At 41.3% G+C, this 22,159-nt stretch overlaps 1 protein-coding gene across 18 annotated transcripts in view; it reads left to right on the top strand.

Annotated features, from left to right (window-relative positions):
- SRGAP2 (SLIT-ROBO Rho GTPase activating protein 2) overlaps window positions 1–22,159 on the top strand; it is a 258,963-nt gene that overhangs the window by 103,244 nt on the left and 133,560 nt on the right. For all 18 annotated transcript variants that reach the window (XR_013544325.1, XM_078391856.1, XM_078391855.1 and 15 more), the window contains exon 4: window positions 2,541–2,703. Coding sequence is in view for 17 of the 18 variants with exons in the window: in XM_078391856.1 (XP_078247982.1) it covers window positions 2,541–2,703 (163 nt within the window). In the remaining variant the exon portion in view is untranslated. The remainder of the gene's footprint in view (window positions 1–2,540; window positions 2,704–22,159) is intronic.

Genomic DNA, 22,159 nt, shown 5'->3' with positions numbered 1-22,159 from the left:
AGAGGGTAGGTTTTCCATCTCTGCAAAATACATGTATACCTAGTTGTTTACAGAGTAATCCAAACAGAATTGGGGGTTACTTGGTATAAAATTGGGATGGAAAAAAACCTTGAAAGAGCCCTACTGTATCTTGTTCCTTTGTCAACCCAAGGAATTTTTTCTTGGACTGTTGGATTTGGACAATTTGCTGCCTCACTAAGGGTTGTATTCTGAATTAGAATGTCATAGGGTGAAATATTTTGGGAACTGGCAATAGAAAGTGTAGTGCATATACACTCTGTAAACACCATAATCACTTGTCCCCTTTAGACAAAATCTACAATTTATCATAGTTTGCACCTCTAGTCCATGGTGAAGTGAACTCTCCCCCTACATGGGGGCCATATTTCAATGCAGCACATGCAGTACTGTATTTGTTTATTTAACTGGTGACAATCAGGAGAGGATTTAAAATGTATCCCACTCCCTCTGCTTTCAGCAGATTTCAGGCCTTACTTTTGTAAAGAACAATTTGTAAAGATGTGAAGGTTTGGAAGTTTCAGAATGTTGGCAGCATGTCACCAGGACATAAAGTGGACAGTCTTGGACTTCAGCGCACTGAATAGTATCATGGTGGTTGGATGGCCTTTCACTTTGTGGGCAAGGGGTTTTGTTTTTGTTTTTAGCCAATCCAGTTCTTCTAAAAATTCAAAATGTTTCAGAAACTTTAATTTTTGGAACACCAAGTAAGTTATGATTTTTTAAACAGCCCGATCATATGCATGTCTGTTTAGAAATAAGATGTGTAATTAAATGGGGCTTGCTAAAATGTAAGTAGATACAGGATTGCACCCTGTTCTTCATAATATTTTTTCTTGTGCACGCAGAGACTTTGGTCAACACCTATATATATTGTTTAGATGGGCCTATTCTAGTTGCAACAGCCAAAAGTTATGCTATCTAAAGCCAATCCCCACTGTGAAAAGCTTGGTGTAGGCTGTTGTATTACACGTCTGTTGTCTCTTGTTGCCAGAACAGCTTAAAGAGAAGCAATTGTGATGATTTTACTCACCTAGAAGTTCACAGGAAAATTATTTATATGGGTAAGAGACAACCAAATTGGAAACTGGCTTCTCTTTAGAAATTCTGCTGTTGGTATATAAGTTCTTTGTTGTTAAGAAAAATCATGACTAAGTGAGTGTTCCTAGAGTATCCTGTCATGAGATTATCTTCATGGCTGCTCAGATGGGAAGTGAACTTGGCTGTGTTTTGAAAAATTCAACATTATTTGCTTTCTGTTTCCTGATATTGAATGTACAGTTCCTGGAAAGCTGTAGATAGGATTGTCAGATGATAGACCTGTAACTTCCTTACCACTAGTCATTCAGTGGTTCTCCACAGAAAAAGGTTATGGAAACAATCCTGTTGACATTTGATTCAAACTCAACATTGGAAAGAGAAATTATTGACAGTTAGAGCAGTGTTGATTTCTCATTTTGAAGTTCACTCTGCAACCTTGCCAGTAATTACCTATTTAATTTTATATACTATATTATATTTTCACTCTTTAGCTTCAAAACTGTAATGACTTATCGTGTTTTTTTTAAATGATTTTTTAGTCTTTATGTTGGGACCTCCTCTGAGACTATTTTGATGAAAGTCATTGTATACATACTAAAAAAAGGGAGGGGGGGTTTAAAGGTGTTTATAGGGCATAATCCTATTGCATAAGTACATTGCACAACTTGAGGTTGCACCCACAGTAGTTACAATAGCACCGAGGCAGATTTGGTGTCCACAAACACTTCTGCTGGCATGTTGCACAAGTGTTCACACCAGAGACACAGAAGCAATTGTGCAGTATAATACCACAATTCCTTGTTACTGGACATACTTGGCACATTTATGATAGTACTGTATAACTTTATGTTATGCTGACATGAACAAGGTTTTGCTCATTGTTTATTAGAGTGCTTGTGCTGTGATACCCGCGAAACATGTCTTTGACTCATCTAATACATGACTCAGTTTTCATATTTCAAAAGTGCAGTGTTGGAAGATCTTGTAAGGTACAGTGGTGCCTTGCAAGGTGAATGTAATTCGTTCTGCGAGAAGCTCTGTCTTGCAAAAAGCGGCTTCCCACAGGAATGCATTGCAATGCATTCCTATGGAAACCTCGCAAGACGAATGAATTTTTCATCTTGCGAGGCATTGGTCTCGGGGGGGGGGTCATCTTGTGAAGCATGGCCACAGAAGAAGCCATCTTGCGAGGCACCATAGCGATTGAAAAAACCATTTGTCTTGCGGTTTTTCGTCCCACGAGGCGTGTCTTGCGAGGCACCACTGTATCACAGTTTCTTTCCTCAGATAGTGAAACTGTGGGTTGGATATAACTGTGGTTTCCAGTTGCTTCCTCAAGTGGAGTGGAAAGTAGGCTGTTTCTTTTTGCAATCCCCCTTTGTACCTTCAAAATTTGATGCAACAGAGGGGTAGAGATTCACCCACTAAATTTTACCCAACATGAGAAGAGAAATCATACTGTGACTCTGCTTTCCTTGCAGGAAGGATCAGAATGTTCTTTCACCTGTCAATTGCTGGAACCTCCTCTTAAACCAGGTGAAACGGGAGAGCAGGGATCATACCACCTTGAGTGACATCTACCTGAACAACATCATCCCTCGATTTGTTCAAGTCAGTGAAGATTCCGGGCGTCTGTTCAAAAAGGTAATGGTTATACTGCGGCTTGTATTTTTCATGATTCTAGAGATTGCTGTAGTGGACCTGCATCTTCACAGATGTAGTACGTGAACAGGAATGGGAGATTTATATCCTTTCTGTGTTTGAATTAATTACTGTATTTGAATTAATAATGTTGTATGTGGAGCTACAGCTAAAGAGAGTCTGGTAAACAAAAGTTGCTTCAAAGTACAGTTTCAAATCCATGGACTAGGGCATGTTTAGAATCTGATGTCCTATATAAAATCCAATTTCCTTGCTACTTTGCTTCTGGAATCAGTTCAAAGTTCTCTGACATTTTTAAAGGTCAGATGATCCCCATCTAATGTATTTTAAGAGCATCTGCTTCAATCAGGCACCTTGCTCTTTCCCATTCTGTCTCCTCAGCTCATATTAGAGGAGTAGTAGATGGGCATCTTTACTTGTTGTGGCAGGCCGTTAGTACAATGGCTTCTTAACAAAAAGGCCATCAAGCCCTAAATTTATCACCTTCTGCTGGGTGATGAAGACTGTTGCAGGACATTTTGGATGTTGCAGCTGATGTGGGTCTGTTGAGTTGCTGATTGTTTTCTAGGATTCATAATGGATTTGACTGTTTTGTGCCTTCTGCTTTATGTTTCCTACAGTATTTTTATGAGAGATTTGCCTTTTTAAATTTTATTTTAGTATTATTAGTGTTACTCAGGCCCTATCCTGAGAACAATTATATGTCTGGAACAAGGGGCTCAAAAGAGGAAGAAGCCCCAAAAAGCGTGAAGAAGATGGCTCCAGTGTAGGCCTGGTTCCCGTAGAGGTCAGGAAACTATAACTGACTGGAAAATGAAATGCTGGGAACGTCATGTTGTTGACACACCTTCTTTGATCCTGAAACAGTGGGCTAGTATGGAGATGAGTACACGATGCATAAACCACTGGCAAGTTGTTGCCCCATAAGCCTGGGATGTTCCTTATGCATTGATATGGTGCCTAGGGTTATGCCCCCCCCCCCAAACAATAGAGAAATGTTTTCACAGGTTTTGGACCCACCATTTTAATCACCAATGAAGAACCATTTTGTGATTAGCAACTGGGGAAGAAGGTAAAGAAATCAAATCAGAAAGCGGGAGACTTTAGAGGTGTCAATGGAACAAAAAGCCACTGCACCCTAAGAGAAGAGACTTTCACCTCTCAACCTTTCCCCCAAAACTTGGTTCTTGAACACTTCCCTTTCCAAGGGAAACATTGGAAAGAACATTCTGACTGTTCTTAAGTAAGAAAGTGAATAAACTATGAGGGAGTAGGTAAATAATATTATCTGCCCTCTAGCTTCACATTTGAAGGCACTGCCATTATTTAAACCTAGCTCAGTGGGGTCTCTATAATGTTATTACAGGTGCAAAATCAATGTAACACAAAATTGGGTGAGCACAAAGGAAAAAAAAGTTCTGGTGTGCATTATTTCTGTTCAAGATTTCAGCCACTACATCCTATCTTTTTTCCCCTTTGGCTTTACATCTGACATGGGGAAAGTGTGGCCCGAGGGCCACATACGACTCATGAGCCGCTCCTATCTGGCCCACCGGTCATCGCTCCAGTCTGGTGTTTAAGCACTTGTTCAAGCCCAAGACAGACTGGATTTCTCTCACAGAACAAGTTGAACATCAAAACCATTTATAGCTTTTTGTCTAAAGTTGATCAGTTGCTTATCTTTAACATACCGCAAAAAAACTCTTTAGTATTTGTGAAGATTAACAAGTTTAAAATAAAAACAATCGTAACATCACTGTTTCATTTTATTTTTAAGTGAAGTTGGTTCGGCCCCCAAACACAGTTCAGATTTTTCATGTGACCCCCTATAGAAATTAATTGCCCACCCCTGTTTTACATCCTTCCTCCAGTGATCAACCAGCATTTTGCATCCATTGTGTTCCCCAGCTTATTCTCCTTTCTGACAACTCCCTTTTATGTATGGCTGGTGTTCTGTTCATTACATAGGAACTGGCACTCATAGGACTGAGATTGCTGTTCACATAGAGGACATTCTCTGTTTAATCCCTTCCTAGATTAAATCAAGTGTAGTGTAATTTTAAGTAGCTAGAGTTTTTTGCAGGCTAGACAAGAGATTCTACTCCAGAATAAAATGAGGACTATTAAACTCATGAAAACAGTAAATTATGGCTTTCAGTAATACATTATAGCAATCTAAATGCACAGTTTCCATTTCTGGCTCGCTATCTGTAATTTCATTTTGCAATCATCTATGCAGGGAGAAGATTCTTTGAAAATAAATTCTTTTTTTGAAAGATAGAAATGTTCAACTTCACATACGTCTCATATTCATGTTGACCGACTTAAAATGGCTGCTAGGAGGTTGTTTATGTTTCTGCAGTAGAGTTCCCAGAATCCCATAGGCAACAACTGGCAATGTTGCCTGGGGAATTCTGGGAATGGTAGTGTGACAACACAAACATACACACATCTAATTACTATATTTTCATGGGTTGGACTGCAGTCCTCAGTAATTTAAGCCATAATTAATTCTTTACTCTATGAAGTGCCACACAATTCCATTAATTTCAAAACATACATAGATGCTGGTATCCCTCTAGAAATGGAAACATAGCTCTTTATCTCTGTACATCCAGTATGTTATTGAACAGTATAGAAAATTTTAAAATTGTGAGTATTTTCTCCTAACTAAGTCTGCCAATGAATTCAACACTTGTTAGTCTTAGGTGACTCAGAATGTGGGCTAGGCATGCAGAGAAAACTCCCAATTTTTGGGTTGTTTTGAATCAACAAGATTTCTCACCAAGGAATTTTTGAGCCTCACAAGACTTCTTACCTTCAGGTGAGAATGGAAGAAATAGCCCAGTGACTCTGATCTAGGTATGTTATGTGGTCTCTCTTTCTCTCCAAGACTTAAACACGTGCTGCTATCAGGAGCATACTGTGCATTTCTGATTCCAGCTAACCCTAATCCTAGTCTTCCAGACCTGGTGTCTCTCTCTTCTGCATTCCTTGTGTACAGCCCACCACCTGCTTGTGCTGGTAGGTTTTCAAGAATTACTCAGCCTCCCTCGAGCATAAGAAGTACAGTGTTGGCCTCATCTAGTTAATGGTGTTTAGATATGATCCTATCCCCCACTACAGCTATAATTTATTTATTTATTTATTATAAGGCAGGAGAAAGTATGCCTGGCCCAGGGTCATCCAATTAATTTCATGGATGAGCCAGGACTAGTACATTCTTCACTGGAAAAAGTGTGTGTGGGGGGGAAATGAGTTGTTTCTGTGACTTTACAAATGGAAGGATTTGAAGCAACATTCCCTCCAATTTTCCACTGGGCGGGGCTCTGCCCCTCACATGCACAACTCCCTTCCTATGTGCGTGACTCCATGCCTGCACTGGGTTTTGTCACATCCAAAACCAAAGGGGCTGAAAATTATCACTTTCAATTTGTGGAGGAGGGGAAGGCTGCACGGAGGGGGCACCTTAGAGCAGTGGTCCCCAACATTTTCCCAACCACGGACCGGTGGGGGGGGGGGGCGTTGCACGCTTGCTGGGGCATGTCACACTTGCAGGGGTATGGTGTGCTCACAGGGGGCGGAGCGTGTTTGTGTGCATGCATGCTCACAGGAGGTGCTCGCGGGGGGGGAGCAGATCTGTGTCTGCAGACGGGTCCTGCCTAGGCTGTGGACTGCTGCCAGGTCACGGAGTGGGGGTTGGGGACCTCTGCCTTTGAGGGAATCTTGGTTTGAAGGGTTGCCGCCACTGGATCAGGGTTGACAGGAATAAGAAAATCTTTAGCTTAATTGCCCTTTTAAAACAATTTTTAGACAAGCTTAAAAGTAACAATGAATATTTCTAATGTCACTGATTAATTATATGTGCATTGAAATGGATTAATTAAGAACATGTATATTCTGCTTTTCTGTTGAAAATGTCTAATGAGAAAAGAGAAAAAACATAATTGTGTCAAAAATACCACAAGCAGCATTACTTAACAAGAACAGCAACAATTCACAACATTGTGGCATTCTGAACCATGGGCTGTTTAATCCTCAAGATTGTTTAAGGATGTGGCTGAGGTCCTTCAGGCTTATGCTCCAACTGACCTTTCAAAGATGCCCCTATTCTGTGGGATGCTTCTGATGGTATCACTCTTTGTGAAAGTGACCTTTTAAAACTTCACTAATTGCATTACAGTTGATTAAGTACTTAAAGGAGATTATTGAGTGACAGAGACCCTTCAGTTTGCTTAACCCTTGTAGGGAGTAAGCAGCATAATCTATTGAGGACAACACAGGAAAAGAAGTTAGTTGGCAACTGCAGAGCACCTTTTAATAGGAGTTTATTCTCTCTCTCTCTCTCTCTCTCTCTCTCAATCTCTCTCTCTCTCTCTCTCTGTTTGTGTAGGGGGGAATTATTTCCAGTCAAGGAGATAAGTTAATTTCACTCTAATTTTTGAGATGCAGATTTAACTCTGACTACTCTTGAGCTAAAGTTGGGGGTTGGCAACCTTACATGCTCCATATCTTGCTGGACTACATTTCTCACCATCCCAGACCATCAGCCTTAAAGGTGTAGGACTGATGAGAGTTGTAGTTAAAAGCACTGTGAAGGTTCCAGTCTGTCTAGTCTATCAGCAAGGTTTCTGTGACTCCATGTTAAATGCTCTTACTACATTCTTACATAGTGGTCATAAATACAATATGCTGAAAAATGAATGATATGGGCAGCAGTCCCAGGTGTGTTCACTTGGGAATAACTCTTCTTGGGGCTTAGTTATCACTAAAACATGTCAACCAAGTGTTTGTCTTTTATAGTCCCCACTCTTGAAAATCTTGATGGGAAAGTGTGGATTTTTCTGATGGCCCTGGCAGCAGTCTTTCTCAGGGTTCTCACCAATGCAGAAACCAATGTTAATACAAGTTTCTAGTTGTGCAGCTTTTCATGGGCTTTTGTGCAGGTTTATCACAGCTGCACTTGCTCTTCACAATTTAGAGCCCTCCCTAAACCAAAACATTTCTGCAAACAAGCAAGAATTTGATATCTCTTAATTTGGGGAGTGGGAGGACAGACTAGAAGGACATTAATGATTATGAAAGAAACAATGTCATAAACCATCTAGAAGGATAATGGCGGCAGGGGGATGTGTGGTCAAGTTGATTCTACCATATGGTGACCCTAGTAGAGCTTTCAAAGTTATTGAGATATGTGTGAATTGATTTTACCATTGCCACTTCCCATTGTGTTTCCATGCCTGAGTAGGGATTTGAACCCAGATCTCCTGAGTCTCAGTCTGATGCTGTTTTCACTTTACTACACTAGGAGGTATAGCAAAAATTTACAAGTAACAGATTACAGTGGTGCCTTGCTTAACGAGCGCACTGTTTAACAAAGAATCCGTATAGCGATCCCTTTTTGGGGATCGCTATATGGATCTGCCCCAATCGCCGCACTCGCTTTGCGACGATTGGGGCGTCCGGCAGCCATTTTGGAGCCGCCGAACAGCTGATCGGCGGCTCCAAAATGGCCGCCGGATGACCCGAAATGGCACCCTATCAGTGTTTTCGCGCCCTCCCCTTGCTTACGGAAGTCGCGAAAACGCTGCGGGGGGGGCATTTCGGGTCATCCGCGGCCATTTTGGAGCCGCCGATCAGCTGATCGGCGGCTCCAAAATGGCCGCCGGACGCGAAAACATCGCTGGAGGGGTAAGTTTGGACGCTTATTGGAACGCATTAAACTAAGTTTAATGCGTTCCAATAGGCTTTCCTTGCCCATACAGCGATGTTTTCGCATAGCGAAGGTTAATCCGGAACGGATTAACCTCGCTATACGGGGCACCACTGTAATTTTACTTGGGAGCAGAAATTTAAATGCTATAAATGTAAAATGGTAGGTACAGATATCTCTTGATTTGCTTTCCAGCATTGATGCAGTTTTTCTTCCCTTCACAGATTTATATAGGTTTGAGCTGTTACTTGTCAGGAAACAAACCACATGGATTTAGTACAGTATCTAGATAACAGGTTTCCCAGGTTGGTGAAATGCCAAGGCGGGTTCTTCTGTTGACTGTCTTCATTCTTGTTATGTGTCACTAGGGCATAATTCGTTGTATCAGTCCCTCTTGGGAAAAATTTCTCTGTGTGACATGTGATATGTGAAATGGAAATAGTATGTAACTTAACCCAGAGCCACTGGTGATTGTCCTCTTTGCTAGGAAGCTCCCTTGATTTCCTGCACTGCAATCAACATGACAAGTGTGAACTAGCACCAGCTGACTGATAAAGGCCAAATATCAAAGTGCATAAGGAGCAAATTTGTTATCTAGTAAATAGCTAGTCTGTTGAACTACAGAACTATGAAAGGAGTGACACTGTACATATGCTATTTAATGCGTTGCATTTTTACTGTATTCTTTGTCTATACTGCTGTATATCTCTTAGGGTATCTTAAAGCAATCAGTTCATTTTTGTGGCATTTTTGTTAAGAGGAACATGACAGTTGATATCAGCTGTGTTAGACAGGTTAAAAATCAAGAAGACACAAATAATTCTAATTTCACATTTTTGTACACATCTGTTTATTTCAAGTGTGGAACAAAAGCAATATTTACAACACACACACAAAGGGAAACCATCCTTCTATTGAAGTTGCAACACATTTGTCATGGAGTTGGTAGCTTCAGATAGAATCTTTTGCTTTTTTCCCCTACTGGCAAAGAAACAAACCTGTGTTACCATTCAATTGATCCCAACTTTTGACATCAAACCTGTTTCAGAATTTGGAAAATTTTTGAAACTGTAGCTCCCAGGGCCCAAGGTTGGAAGGTTCTGAGAGTTGTAGTCCCAATAAGTAAGTTTTACAAGATATGAGTTATCGGTGTCCTAAGACAGGAAATACATCCAAAAATTACATACAGAAGTATATGTTGGGAACTCCTTTACCCAATTCATTCACAGTTGACCAAGCAGCTGCATGTCCATATAGCTGCGTAGAGTAAGCTGCTGCCTCTGGCTCGGAATGTCTCCTGTGAATGCAGTCCTCACCACCTTTGTCCTTAATCTACAGAAATCACAGATATAGAAGCAAGGTCACCAGTAGTCAAATAGTGTGTTTACTTCTGTTAAGTGGTACCCTCTGTTGTCAACTGGTGTAAATGTAGTTTTCCATAATTTTAGTATATGTATTAAGTATAACTTAAGAACTTTCTGCAAAAGGGGACAGCCTATAGAATTCAGACATGTAGGTCCAAACTGAAACAAATTTCCATCTTCGATCTTTACTTTGCCCTGCTTGCTTTCCTCTTGGAAACTTCTGGCTACCTTTTCTTGCTCCTCAGAAAACTCTACTACCATAATTAATAAAATAGTTTGTGTTCACCTGGGCAATGTGTAAAGTCCAACTCTTAATAAATGGATTCTGAAACTGACCATGCCATGATGCTTCGGGAAAGAACTTGCAATGACATATACTTGTCTGTTTGGTGTATACAAAGGTATCTTTAAGTGTAAGCTTGAAAGCAGTTTTGTTTCCTAAAGAGCAGTCTTGCAGATTCAGCTATAGTAGTATAAGAATTCATGCTGTAAAATCTTAAACTGTGTACACCCTTCTTTCATGTGGCACAGTGACAGCCTATCTGTCTTGTATGGATATATCCCCCAACTACTAGGAAACAGTTGTTTAGAGAAAGCCTCTGCTTGAGAGGCTGATTGATGACTTTCAGAATAATGTTCATGGGATAATTGCTCACCCATCCTCTTATTCCATCCATGTTTTGTCCTGAGGATCATTATAAAATGCCTGTGGCTGTTGCTCTACTACAGGTTAGGCCTGGGTTTAAGACAATGTGGTCCTCAGGAATGTCAGGGCATTCCTTCCCTCCCCCCTCCTGCAACCCTAGAATCCATGTGATAACTTGGTTTGGAGAGTTTCCCAAGAATTTGGACCAAGAGTCTAGGGTGCTTGGAAGATTGCAGTTGGAAGGAGAGCTTGCCCAATCTCCACTTATTGCTGGGTTCTGCTGTTGCATAAACAGGTATTCAACATCCATATAACGTCCCGTGCCATCGTTAGGACTGACTAGTAATTCATTAGTTTATAGGATGATGCTCCAAGCTATACTTTTAGCCCAGTTATAGAATTAGTCAAAGGGATCTTTCATGTTCATTCTTGTATGTTGAAGTTTATGTGCAAATTTAAGTGCTCACATCTCCTGAACAGTCATAAAGATTGTAAAACCCTGGGTAGGAGAACAGTTTCCCATGTTGTAAAAGTTGCTTCTGTTTCAGTTTGGTGCAATATTTGGGGCTGGACTTGGGACTTGTTCGTGGTAAACTGGGAAGGGATCGTTTCATTTGAGAGATGGAACTGCTGCATTCCACACTAGATGAGGCAAAGCCCCTGTCATGGATAGTCTGAAGATGAGCCTGCCACTGTATTGAAGCCTTCTAGCTATGCAGGCCTGTGTGGCTGTGATAAGGTCTGCATGAGACATAGTCATAGCCTCTGGCGCTTATCGCAGAGAAGGAAAGATGCATCCTGTCACAGCTATTATCTGTAAATCCTAGCATTGCCATAGATCCCATAGGAAGAATCTCCTTTTTTAAAAGCAGTTAGCAGGAAAGAACAGCTTTAACTTTTTGTGAAGTGTATATGTGCACGCGCGCGCATGTACAAGGAAGTAGCCTAGCCCTCCAGTGAGAAATGTGCAGGCTACAACAAAGTCTCCTGTCTTTTACTGCAAGATCTTTCTTGTCTTGAAGGGAAGGTGTTATATGGATGGTGAAGGCATGCTGTCTGTCAGGTTTTGGCATGTTTTCCTTTTAATATGATTAGCTTCCAAACTTCAGAAGCAATTTATATTTGGGCCTCCTGAAGTTTTTTAGATATGTCTCATTCCTATCCTGGGTTGTCAAGTTTTCTTGCTCTTGCAAAAAGTCTGCAATATGGTCTTATTTAATCCAATTAAAGTTTTTCTTTCCATGTTGCATGATTAAGAGAGCCTTTTTAGGGCTGTGATGCAAGGGAAGATCTCATTTGTTTGAGCAATAGATGGAAACCTGCCAACTACTTCAAAGGTATTGTTAGTGATAAGGGAAATCAGGTTTACTGCCAAAGCCCACATTTGAGCGGCATCTGGGACAAAATGTGGTACTAACACATCTCAGTGGCTTCTCAATGGCTCCCAGAGGTGTTTACTGCTCTGATCTATTTACTGTTAAGGCCTCTCATGAGATTGTTTGTTTCAACATTGACGTTCTACAATACTATTTTGAGGATGGGAGTGGTCTTCATTTTATTGCTCACTGCAGCCAATGAGCAACAAAATGGGGAGGATTTAAAATGGCAAGATATTATTTCTTTTGTGCTGGGGAAAAAATAATTTTGGCTATGTACTCACTGCATAGAAGTCCAGAATACTGAAATATATTGTGCAGCTTCAGGTGTACCTGATAAAAAGATTGATTTGACGTCATTAGTTGTCACCCCTAAAAAATTCTGTATAAATGTGAGTGCACAATTTTCTTCTACCTGTAATGGAATTTGAAATTACTTTGGAGGACAATTCTTGCAAACATACTGAGTCAGCCAGTGCAAACTGTATAATACTTTGAAACACAATGTTGTACCTTTCCTCCATTTAACTTCTAGTCATAACATTCATGGTATTCCTGCTCACTATTTTGCTCTCACAATACTGTGAGGCATGTCCAGCTGTGAGTGGTCCAGAGTCATCCAGTGAGTTTCATCTGAAATGAATAGCTGAGTGGAATCTGAACCTAGGTCCCCCTAATCTTAGTCTACTACACTACTCTGAAGCCTTTTAATCCAAAATAGAACTGCTTTATTCTTTCCTTTGCTACAATCCATGATCACACCAAGAAATCTCCAGTTAAGTTATCTTGGCTTTCTAAATGATGAATCCATTCACCAAATAATTTCATTTACTAAATCACAATGTTTTCATCATACTTCTCTTACATTTACCATTAAAAACTGTTGGCATTCTTGGTCTACTACTGAAACATTGCCAGAGTCATCACCAAATTGAACAAATTGCTGCTAGAACAGATAACTTAACTCCAGTTGCCAAACTGCGATCAGTAAAGTGATCTTTGCAGGGGTTGGATTCCTTGAAAATTTGGCCAGTTTCAAAGTCCATAGCGTTGTGGATATAGAACAGTTAAACAAGTAGGCCAAGGCTTATCTTTGACAAATGCAAACACAAGAGAAAACACAAAGAGTTTTAATGTTTAGATAGAATTACTGACAAATTTTTAAAAGGTTATATGTCATCCTCATGAACCTAACTTCATTTTTTTCTACTTGGCACACCACTTCCATTTACTGCACAGTACCATCAAGTTTTTATGTTGCAACATGCAGGCTTTTGTTTTTGTTTTTGTTTTAAATAATGTGGGTTCTGCTATTGAAGATAAAATGTTAATTTGATGGGAAGAGAATCCAAGCCTTAGATGATCTAAATACTACACAGATTGCTGCCTCCAGGGAAGAAAAAATAGTTTCTTTCTTTTCTTTCATTAATTATAGAGCCTGGATGAAGTACAGTGAAATTCAGATGTGAACCCTACATGTTAGCTCATGTTGCATTGTGGTCCTCTCCCTAGGTATCTTTGGATAACAGTATGTTTTGATATTGCTTCCATTCTTCTTTTTTGTGTTGCTTTTCGTTTCTTGCTGTCTCTCTTTTTTTTGTAGTATACATGTCTTTGATTTTTCTGTATTTTAGCTTTATTGAGTATGCTGTTTTTAAAATCTTCATGCTGTTTAAATGCATTGCCTTAAAAAGAACAAAGTTAGAGAAAGGAGCAGGGTACACTGAATCCCTCCACCTACTACTCTGTTCGACCTTTCCTATTGTCCTTTGAGAAATAAAGCAGAGTTGGGAAACATTTCGCCTTCCAGGTATTGTTGACCATCCCCCACCCCCTTCATTCCTCACCACCAGTAGAGATTTGCCATTTGGGGGTCATTCATTCATTCATTCATTCATTCCAGGACTTCCAGCCCACAGACCTACAACTACAGACACCTACATTTTGCTCATCTGGGTAAGTGGCTACAGTGAAACTGCATAGCTTTCTCCATCTTATACAATGGTGCCTCGACTTATGACCATAATCCATTCCTGAAGATGGAACGGAAGTCGAAATGGTCGTAAGTCGAAGCATGCATTCCCATAGGAATGCATGGGGACGCGATTAATCTGTTCCAGCCAACACCCCCCCATAAAATAAAAATAAACAGAGCAAGCCCCATGCTGGGACTGCAAAAAATAAATAAATCACCAAACTAAACTAAACAAAAAACAAACAACAACACACCACAGAAATATACCCCCTCCAGTCCTGCAAAACCGGCACCTTACCTTACTAGGCAGTCCCAAGCCTCCTCCGATGGGCTCCGTGGGCCGCTGCTGCTGCTGGTGCTGGTTCCCGATGCCACCTCCAGCTCCGGCACCCACACCGGCAGCTGTTCGCCAGGGCAGCCGCGTCGGTCCTTGGCACTCCTCACCGCCCTCTGTGGGCTGCTGCTGCTGCCCGCCGCCGCCTCCTGCTCCAGCACTGGCACCGGCAGCTGCTCACCAGGGCGGCCATGTTAGTCCTCGGCACTCCTCGCTGCCCTCCGCAGGCCGATGCTGCTGCTGCTGCTGCTGGTGCCCGATGCCACCTCCTGCTCTGGCACTGGCACCGGCGGCTGCTCGCCAGGGATCGAGCGGCAGCAGCCTTCAGAGGGTGGCGAGGAGCACCAAAGACCGACGCAGCCGCCCTGGCAAGCAGCCTCTTTGCCACCAACAGTTTTAATTTGCCGCCTTTTCCCCCTGCCTTTTCCCGCACAATGGCACAAGAAAAGGTTGTAACTTGAAGCTTCGGCCACAAGTTGAAGCAAAATTTTGCGGCCGGAGCTGGTCGTAAGTAGGGACGGTCGTAAGTCGAGGCACCACTGTACTTCCAGTTGTTAATGCACCAAAAAGGAAGCTGCTGTAGTTCTTCATGGGGATCTTTGGGAGGCGTCTCTGTAGTTCTTCAGGAGGTACCCTGTGTGGATCCCAATGGCAGTTCCCAGGAAGAACCATGGCAGTTTCCATTTGTATATATTAATGATAGGAAGTATAGGCCAGGGTTGGCCATGCAGCCTCAGAATTGGCCCTTTTCCTGGTCAGCAAAATGTTGGTGTCTGTAGGTGTATGTTTGTGAGCTGAAAGCCCCCAAATGCTGCCTGGAGAATTCTTGGAGTTATGATCCATATATATATATTAAAAAAGGTACATCCCTAACCACCAGGTATGCTGAGGAGAGCTGATGGGATTTGTAATCCAACATTTGGAGGGCTGTGCCTTCTCTATTGATTCTCAACCTTTTTATGGGGGCCTGTGATTTCTGTGTGTAATGCCACCATTATATGTTTAGCAAATTTTTAAGATAATTTCATATTATATTATATAGAAACATAGGCTTGTTTTATTAAGAGACTATCATATTTTGGACTTGTTCGTTACCATTCCTTGCCAGTAAAGGAGAGAAGTCCCTTAATCTAACAGAGGTTGCCATGTTTTATTTAACTGTTACATATGTGGCAGATTTTGGCAGGCTACCCAATTGTGTATCAGCTCATTAAGAGTTTGGCATTATCTATAAAATAGAGGTTCTCTTCCTCCAAAGAGAAATGAAAATTGCTGGGGTTTAACAAATCTTGTGTTGCTTAACCATGAAAGACCTCCCCTTCCCCCCCTTTTTTTCTGGCTAGTTTCTGGGCAGACAGATTTCCTCTAGTTTCTTTGGCTGATTGACAGCAGCATACAGTAACAAAAGAAAGTGAGAAATGAATTCCATTTAAATAGCTTAATGCTTGATTCTGTACAATTTATTTCTGCACTTAAATAGACTCCTAAGACCCATTATCAGTTGAGGTGAAAGGTAAATGTTCAGGGAACGCCAAGAATATTTATATATCTGTAAGGAAGCTGAGCTAATCTCTTCAGATTTCTTGTCTCTGCGTCCATTTCCTTCACTGGAGTCTTCCAGGGCACCAGAATCATTCTTCCCATGACACCGCTTCCTCCATATGTTCATCCTTCAGCTAGAATTCTGTTCTAAGAAACTACAGTGAAAAAACAATCCATTCTTTATGTTGTAAGGAGAAATTGCAACATAATGCGCACACACACCCCTCACTTACTACCAAGAACCAATTCTGGTGTTATCTGAGCAGACAGAAATATCGGTGTACATATATTTTCTATTACACTGTAGTGTGTCTGTAAGTGAGCCATGAGTTCAACAACAGCTTCCCCTTCATGCTCCTTAGCAAAGGATGTGCAGGGACATAGGGGAACCATGATGTACCATGATGTACCATTCATGACTAACAGCTACCCATCCTATATGAAGCTGTAGTTCTGAGTACCCACCTCATTACTCAGCTTTGTTGATTTATATACCTTTTAGTTTGACAACTGAAGGACCTTGCATATCAATTCTGTTTCATCTTAAAAATACTAATGAAGTAGTAAGCTGAAGTAGAGCAAATTTCATTCTAATGTATTTTTTAAAGAATCTTTTTAAGTACTTCAGTTCCTTATGTTCCACTTGTTAAAATTTGTGTCATGGTTGCACATGGCAGAATAACACTTTATCTGCTTTACTGTTTGTGGAGCAGTCAGCCAGAAAAGACTCCGGGACTTTTTTCAGAGCCTTTTACAAACAATGTACAGGATTTAGTCTCTGCTACTAACTTGTAGGGATATGCACTAGCACAACAATTCAGATTCAGAATTCAAATTTGGAATTCAGAATTATGGGCCTTGGATTCAGACTTTGGAATTTTAAAAATTCAGAATTTTGAGATATCTAGAACACCATTATAGTGAATATAAATACTATATAGTCATTAACCTCCCCTTAAAAAAAACACAAACAGGCAATTTTTTTGAAGAATTTCCCTGTTTCCTCTGACACCTTGTTAGTTATTGTGCCAAACAGAGTATACACCAACAAACAGCAATGCACCAACAACAGGCATACTAATTGAACCCTGAATAGTAGGAATGCCAGCAGGAAATGCCAGCAGCATTGGGGAAGCAGAAGACAGGTTGCACTGGGGAATGAGCAAATACCCTGGGCAGCACTGGCAGGTAGACTGGCGCAGCAGATTGCTTGTGATGGGTGGGAACTGGGTGACAGATTTTGTTTGGGGGGTTCATAATAGCAGCTGTAGACTGTCTTTTTTCCTCTCCTTCTCCCCTTCCCTTGAAAAACGTATGGCAACTCCAATCCAGAGTTACCGGGTTCCTCTGCCTTCACTACCCTTGGTGCAGATGTGTTCTCGAGAAATCACCCCAGGATGCCTGAGAAATAGTTTTCTGTTTCACTTCTCCTCTAGCAGGCAGAAATCTAGCCTTTTGCTTTCTGATCTATAGGCGTAAATGGGACGTTGGATATTAGGATATATTATAGATAGTTGCAGCTATCATATTCAGATTCTGATATACAGTGGTGCCCCGCATGACGATGATAATCCGTCCCATATAAATCATTGTTTAAAAATCATCGTCATGTGAAAACTATTTCCCCATTGGAATGCATTGAAACCCATTTAATGCGTTCCAATGGGGAAAATACCACGTTGTTTTGCAAAAATCGGCCATAGGGCAGCCATTTTGCGAAGTGCCGATCAGCTGTTAAAATGCTGTCCTGTGAAGCATGGGTCCTGAAAACACAGGGCAGCCATTTTGCGAAGCCGCTGATCAGCTGTACAAATCATCGTCTTGCGAACAAATGGTCCGTGAAGCACGGCAAATCATCGTCAAGCGAAAATCTGTGTTTTGAAGAATTTAAGATTGTAGAGAAGGGCTTCAGAGGAAGCCCTTTGAATGCTCCGAAGGTGCAGATCGTAGTGGCAAGGACCCACAGGGAGGTCTCCGAGGGCTTCTCCGCCACCATGGGAGACCTCCCTGGAGGTCCCTACCACCACAATCGGCGCCTTCGGAGCTCTCAAAGGGCTTTCCCCCAAACATTGGAAGAAGCCATCTGAGAGCTCCAAAGGCAGAAAGGGATGGAAATTCGAATTTCCCGCCCTTTCTCCCTGACCTTTTGGCTTCAGAGCTTTCAAAGGGCTTCCTCCGATGCTGGGGGAAAGCCCTTTGAAACCTGGTAGACCGAGCCTACTCCAGGAAAGCCTGAAGGCACCGATCGTGGTGGTGGGGGACCCCCAGGAGGTCTGTGATGGTGGTGGAGAAGCCCTGGGAGCTTCCCCGCTGCCATCAGAGACCTCCCTGGGGTCCCCCACCACCATGATTGGAGGCAGCGCTCACCCAGCGCCAGGAGGCTAGAGCTGGCTGGGCGCCAGGCCACGCGGAGGCAGCGGAGCACTGGCAGGCTTCAGACTGGTAAGTCCTTTTTTAAAAAAAACTTTTCTGTGTGGGTTTTGGAGGGTGGGTTTGGACTGGGGGGTTATGTTTTTGTGGGGGTTTTTTGTATGTGTGTTTTTTGCAGTCCCAGCGTGGTTGCTCTTTTTATTTTTATTTTGGTATATATATTTTTTGAAATGCTGGAACGGATTAATTCCATTCCCATGCATTTCAATGGGAAATGGTACTTCGACTTACAAACTTTTCGACTTACGAATGTCCTTCCAGAACGGATTAAGTTTGTAAGTCAAGGGTTGACTGTAATAACTAGGTTAGGAAGAGAATACTGGGAATGAACTTTGAGTGAGTCAATAGATGGGATGATCAGATTGTCTTCAAGTGTATCTGCAAATTTATAAAAATTTGATACTAGTTTAAAAGCCATTGTTTCATCCTATGGAATCCCGGGACATGCATTTTTGATTGTTTGCTGTCATTCATAGGAAATTTAAAGTGTTTGCTGTCAATCAGAGGAAAGAGAACTCTCAAGTTCTTCTTCGTGGCCTCTGTGAATCACACTAGGGTGATCCGTGCCTCTTCAGAATATTCTAGAGCTTCTGCAGTAGGAAAAAAGACATTAGAATAGACCCCTCCCCCTCGGTATAAGTACCTTGGCGCTAGGACTGTCCCTTCAATTTATTTCAACCGCCGTGTTGAAGAGCCTCGTATTTCTGTCTTCGGTGAGTCTGAAAGTGAAACAAGTTCTTTTTATTGCTAAATTTAAAACATTTCTCTATGCCGGTGCACAGCTGGACACAGTGCCCTATTCTGTACCCTATTCTGTACCCTATTCTGTGGCCTCCACAGCCACCGGTGCGCTATAAGGTGCACCCAGTATATGAGGCAATTCCACAAGCACGTGTCAACCAATGCTGCACGCAGCACACTCATTGGGTAGGTACATTTGCCCCGATCAGTGCTTCTCTAACCTGCTGGCTGTGGATGCTCGACCGGCTGCTTCCTCCGGTCTGCTATTTTACAGGTTTTTACATCACGTCAGAAACCCCCATCTCGACAACCTTCCATGTCGAAAGGGCCTTATCACTCAGATGAACAGAGCCATCATATAACTCTTCATCAACCACCTGCAAAAATCTTCATCAACCACCTGCAATTTGAATGTACTGTATAGTGAACATTTCCAATCTTTTTGAGATTTTAATAGATTGTGTCTCCAAAGCTTGAAGCAGCTCTGTTAATATCCCATCTACTCTTGGAGATTTATTTCTTCCAGATGCTTTGAGAGTACTGTTCAGTTTGATGGTTCTTCATCAAGCATTCTTTTTAAAAGGAATTTATTATCCTTGTATCTCTTCTGTACATTCTTTCAATCTTCCCTTTGTTTTATCCTGTTCAGTCACTGTATTCCTCTGCTGATCTTTCAGCATCTCCAGTCTTGGTTTAAACTTCTCTTTGAAGCTCTTTCTGCATCCAACCATTTCATGGTGTTTCAAGCAATGGTGAAAGAAGAAACTAGTAACACAGATGAGTGTGAGTTCAGAACTATAAATGATCAGCTGCTTCCTACAGATATAAAACACTCAAACACAAGCTCTTAAGTTGTCTGATCCACCCATGCTGTCTGGGGTAGAGAAATACTGTGTATTTTCAGTGAAGAATGTGTCCAATGCTCCATATGAATTTAGGAAAAGAATTTCATATGTGTTGTTCTAGATCAGTGGTTCTTAACCTTTTTGAAAGAAACGCCCCCTTGAGCCATTGAGGAAGTTATCATCGCCCCCCTCCCCATGGTGATGATTGATTGATTGATTGATTGATTGATTGATTGATTGATTGATTGATTGATTGATTTATTGATTTATTTATTTATTTATTTATTTATTTATTTATTTATTTATTTATTTATTTATTTATTTATTTATTTATTTAAGACACTTAAATCCAATGACCCCTGAAAACAAAATTCAATTGCAAGAAAATGAAATTCCCCCAAAAAGTAACATTTAATGATTTAGTTGCAAGGGAATTTTAAGACGCAAAAAGAAATATATAAAGGATATAAAAACAAACCGCAATGCAGGAATTAAAAATTTCAAGATGAAAACTCTGAAACTAAACTAAGATTGGAGGAAAATATATATTCATGCACACTGTAAAAAGGCTGCAGCCATCTTCACAGGTGTGGCTTGCTCCAGTGCCCCCTATCGCCCCCCTTCTGTTCCAGCACCCCCACGCCGCCCCATTTCGTTTTACCACCCCCCGAAAAATGAAATCGCCCCCTGGGGGGCATTATCGCCCACATTAAGAACCACTGTTCTAGATCAGTGACTTTATAACTTAAGGACTGGTTAGACTACTTAAATTAGTTTTTGTACAGGTTTGGAAATATTATTTCTGTCTGTGGCTTTGCTGAATTTTTAGAATTGAATCTTTGTAGTCTAGAAAAAGATTTGCCCATAATAAGCATGTTACACTTCCATTTACTTTCCCTGTATTTATTCACAAAGTCTGTGGTGCCGGTTTGGATTCAGACCAGCCAAGGGGTGGACAAAAGGACCCTCTCCATGACAAGTCATTCATCCAGCTGTGATGCTTCCGGCCAACCATGTCAAAATAAATTTCTTCTGGAAGTTTGAAATAGAACATCAGCAAAGTTAGAGGCGTGTACTTGTCACAAATGGCACTGACACAGTGCAGGGTGGATTATAGGACATATCTCCCAATATTTCAGAGGCCCTCTAGTTAGCGGAGACAAAGACACAGTAGTGTTTTTGGCTTCACAGAGAATATGATACCTGAGATCTTACAACATTTAAGTCAAGAAGGAGCATTATCTGGAAGCCCAGTTGATAAGCTGAAGAGTTGTACAGTAAGGCTGACATTGGTGAGCTCTGTGGAAGTAAATTAGTTTGTCCCACTTAAGAGGAAAGTCATCTCACTCCTGTGAAAATATTCACAACTAGATAGTAATGGAATTGCTGTGAGGAATGGTATACATAGATATGTATTGGAGTTCAGTGTGAAAGATGGGCTTGCCCTCATCAGTTCTGGCAACCTGCACATGTGTGATTGCTTTGTGGGTGCTTTTAATAACCAGGCCATCACTGTGTCTTTTCCCTCTGTAAAGTTCCTGTTCTAGCTAGGATACTTAGCATGCAAATATTGTATGTTGCTGCTGCTCTCAGCATGCTGTGTGGGACAATGCACCTACTATCTGGAGAAGAGACAAGGCATAAGCAGGATTGTGTGGCACAGGGAGAGGTGCTGCTTTCACAACAGGGATGCACTCACTCCTGAGTCGGTGTCCCACATGAAGTGTCTGAAAAGTGGCAATTCACCTGTGGCATGTACACCATGTGATGTTTTGGAAGGAAACGGGAAAATCTTTTGATGCTGAACTTAAGGATTTCCAAGGCAGGATTGATGTAATGGAAGAAAGAAATGCCATGATCACAGCACCCAGTCTGCTGAAAAGCACAACAGAATGAAAAACCGTATTTGATCTTGCTCTAAGTTCTGTTTATGTTTCTGCCATAGGCTGTTAGGCAGGGGAAAGGTTGGTGATGATAACGTTGATCAGAAATAGCAACTGGCTACTCACCAAAGCCAAAATCTGTAGGATCACTTAAGCTGATAAAATATTGATTAAATGTTTTCTATTGGGAAGTGCTATGCAGGTGATAAATGAATTGAGTTAGTACAGTTTCGGTAGATTTTTCGTGGTTTGTGGTAGGTTTTTCGGGCTCTTTTTGTCTAAATTTCTTGGTTTGCTTAGCTAGAATTTTATTAGTCCCAGCTTGCCTTGTAAACCAGATCCAGACAACTAGAGCTACTTGTATCTAAGGCAGGCTGAAAGAAGCTAATTTCAAACTATGGTTTATGAAGCTAGTACAGTATGTTAATAGAAACCATTGTTTTAAGTATAACCATTTAGGGTTTAGTCAGAAAGCTGAATAGTACTTCATTGAATTTATTGACCAAATGTTTGTTAAACCTCCGGTCTCCTCATGAGCATGGTGGAATATTGTGGATCCTGTGAGTTCCACATTCATTCTGAAAAATAG

Source organism: Pogona vitticeps, chromosome 4 (assembly GCF_051106095.1).
Source record: "Pogona vitticeps strain Pit_001003342236 chromosome 4, PviZW2.1, whole genome shotgun sequence".
In the NCBI taxonomy this organism is placed as follows: Eukaryota; Metazoa; Chordata; class Lepidosauria; order Squamata; family Agamidae; genus Pogona; species Pogona vitticeps.
The sequence above is the reverse complement of the archived record's forward strand: the minus strand, read 5'-3'. Positions and strand labels throughout refer to the sequence as shown.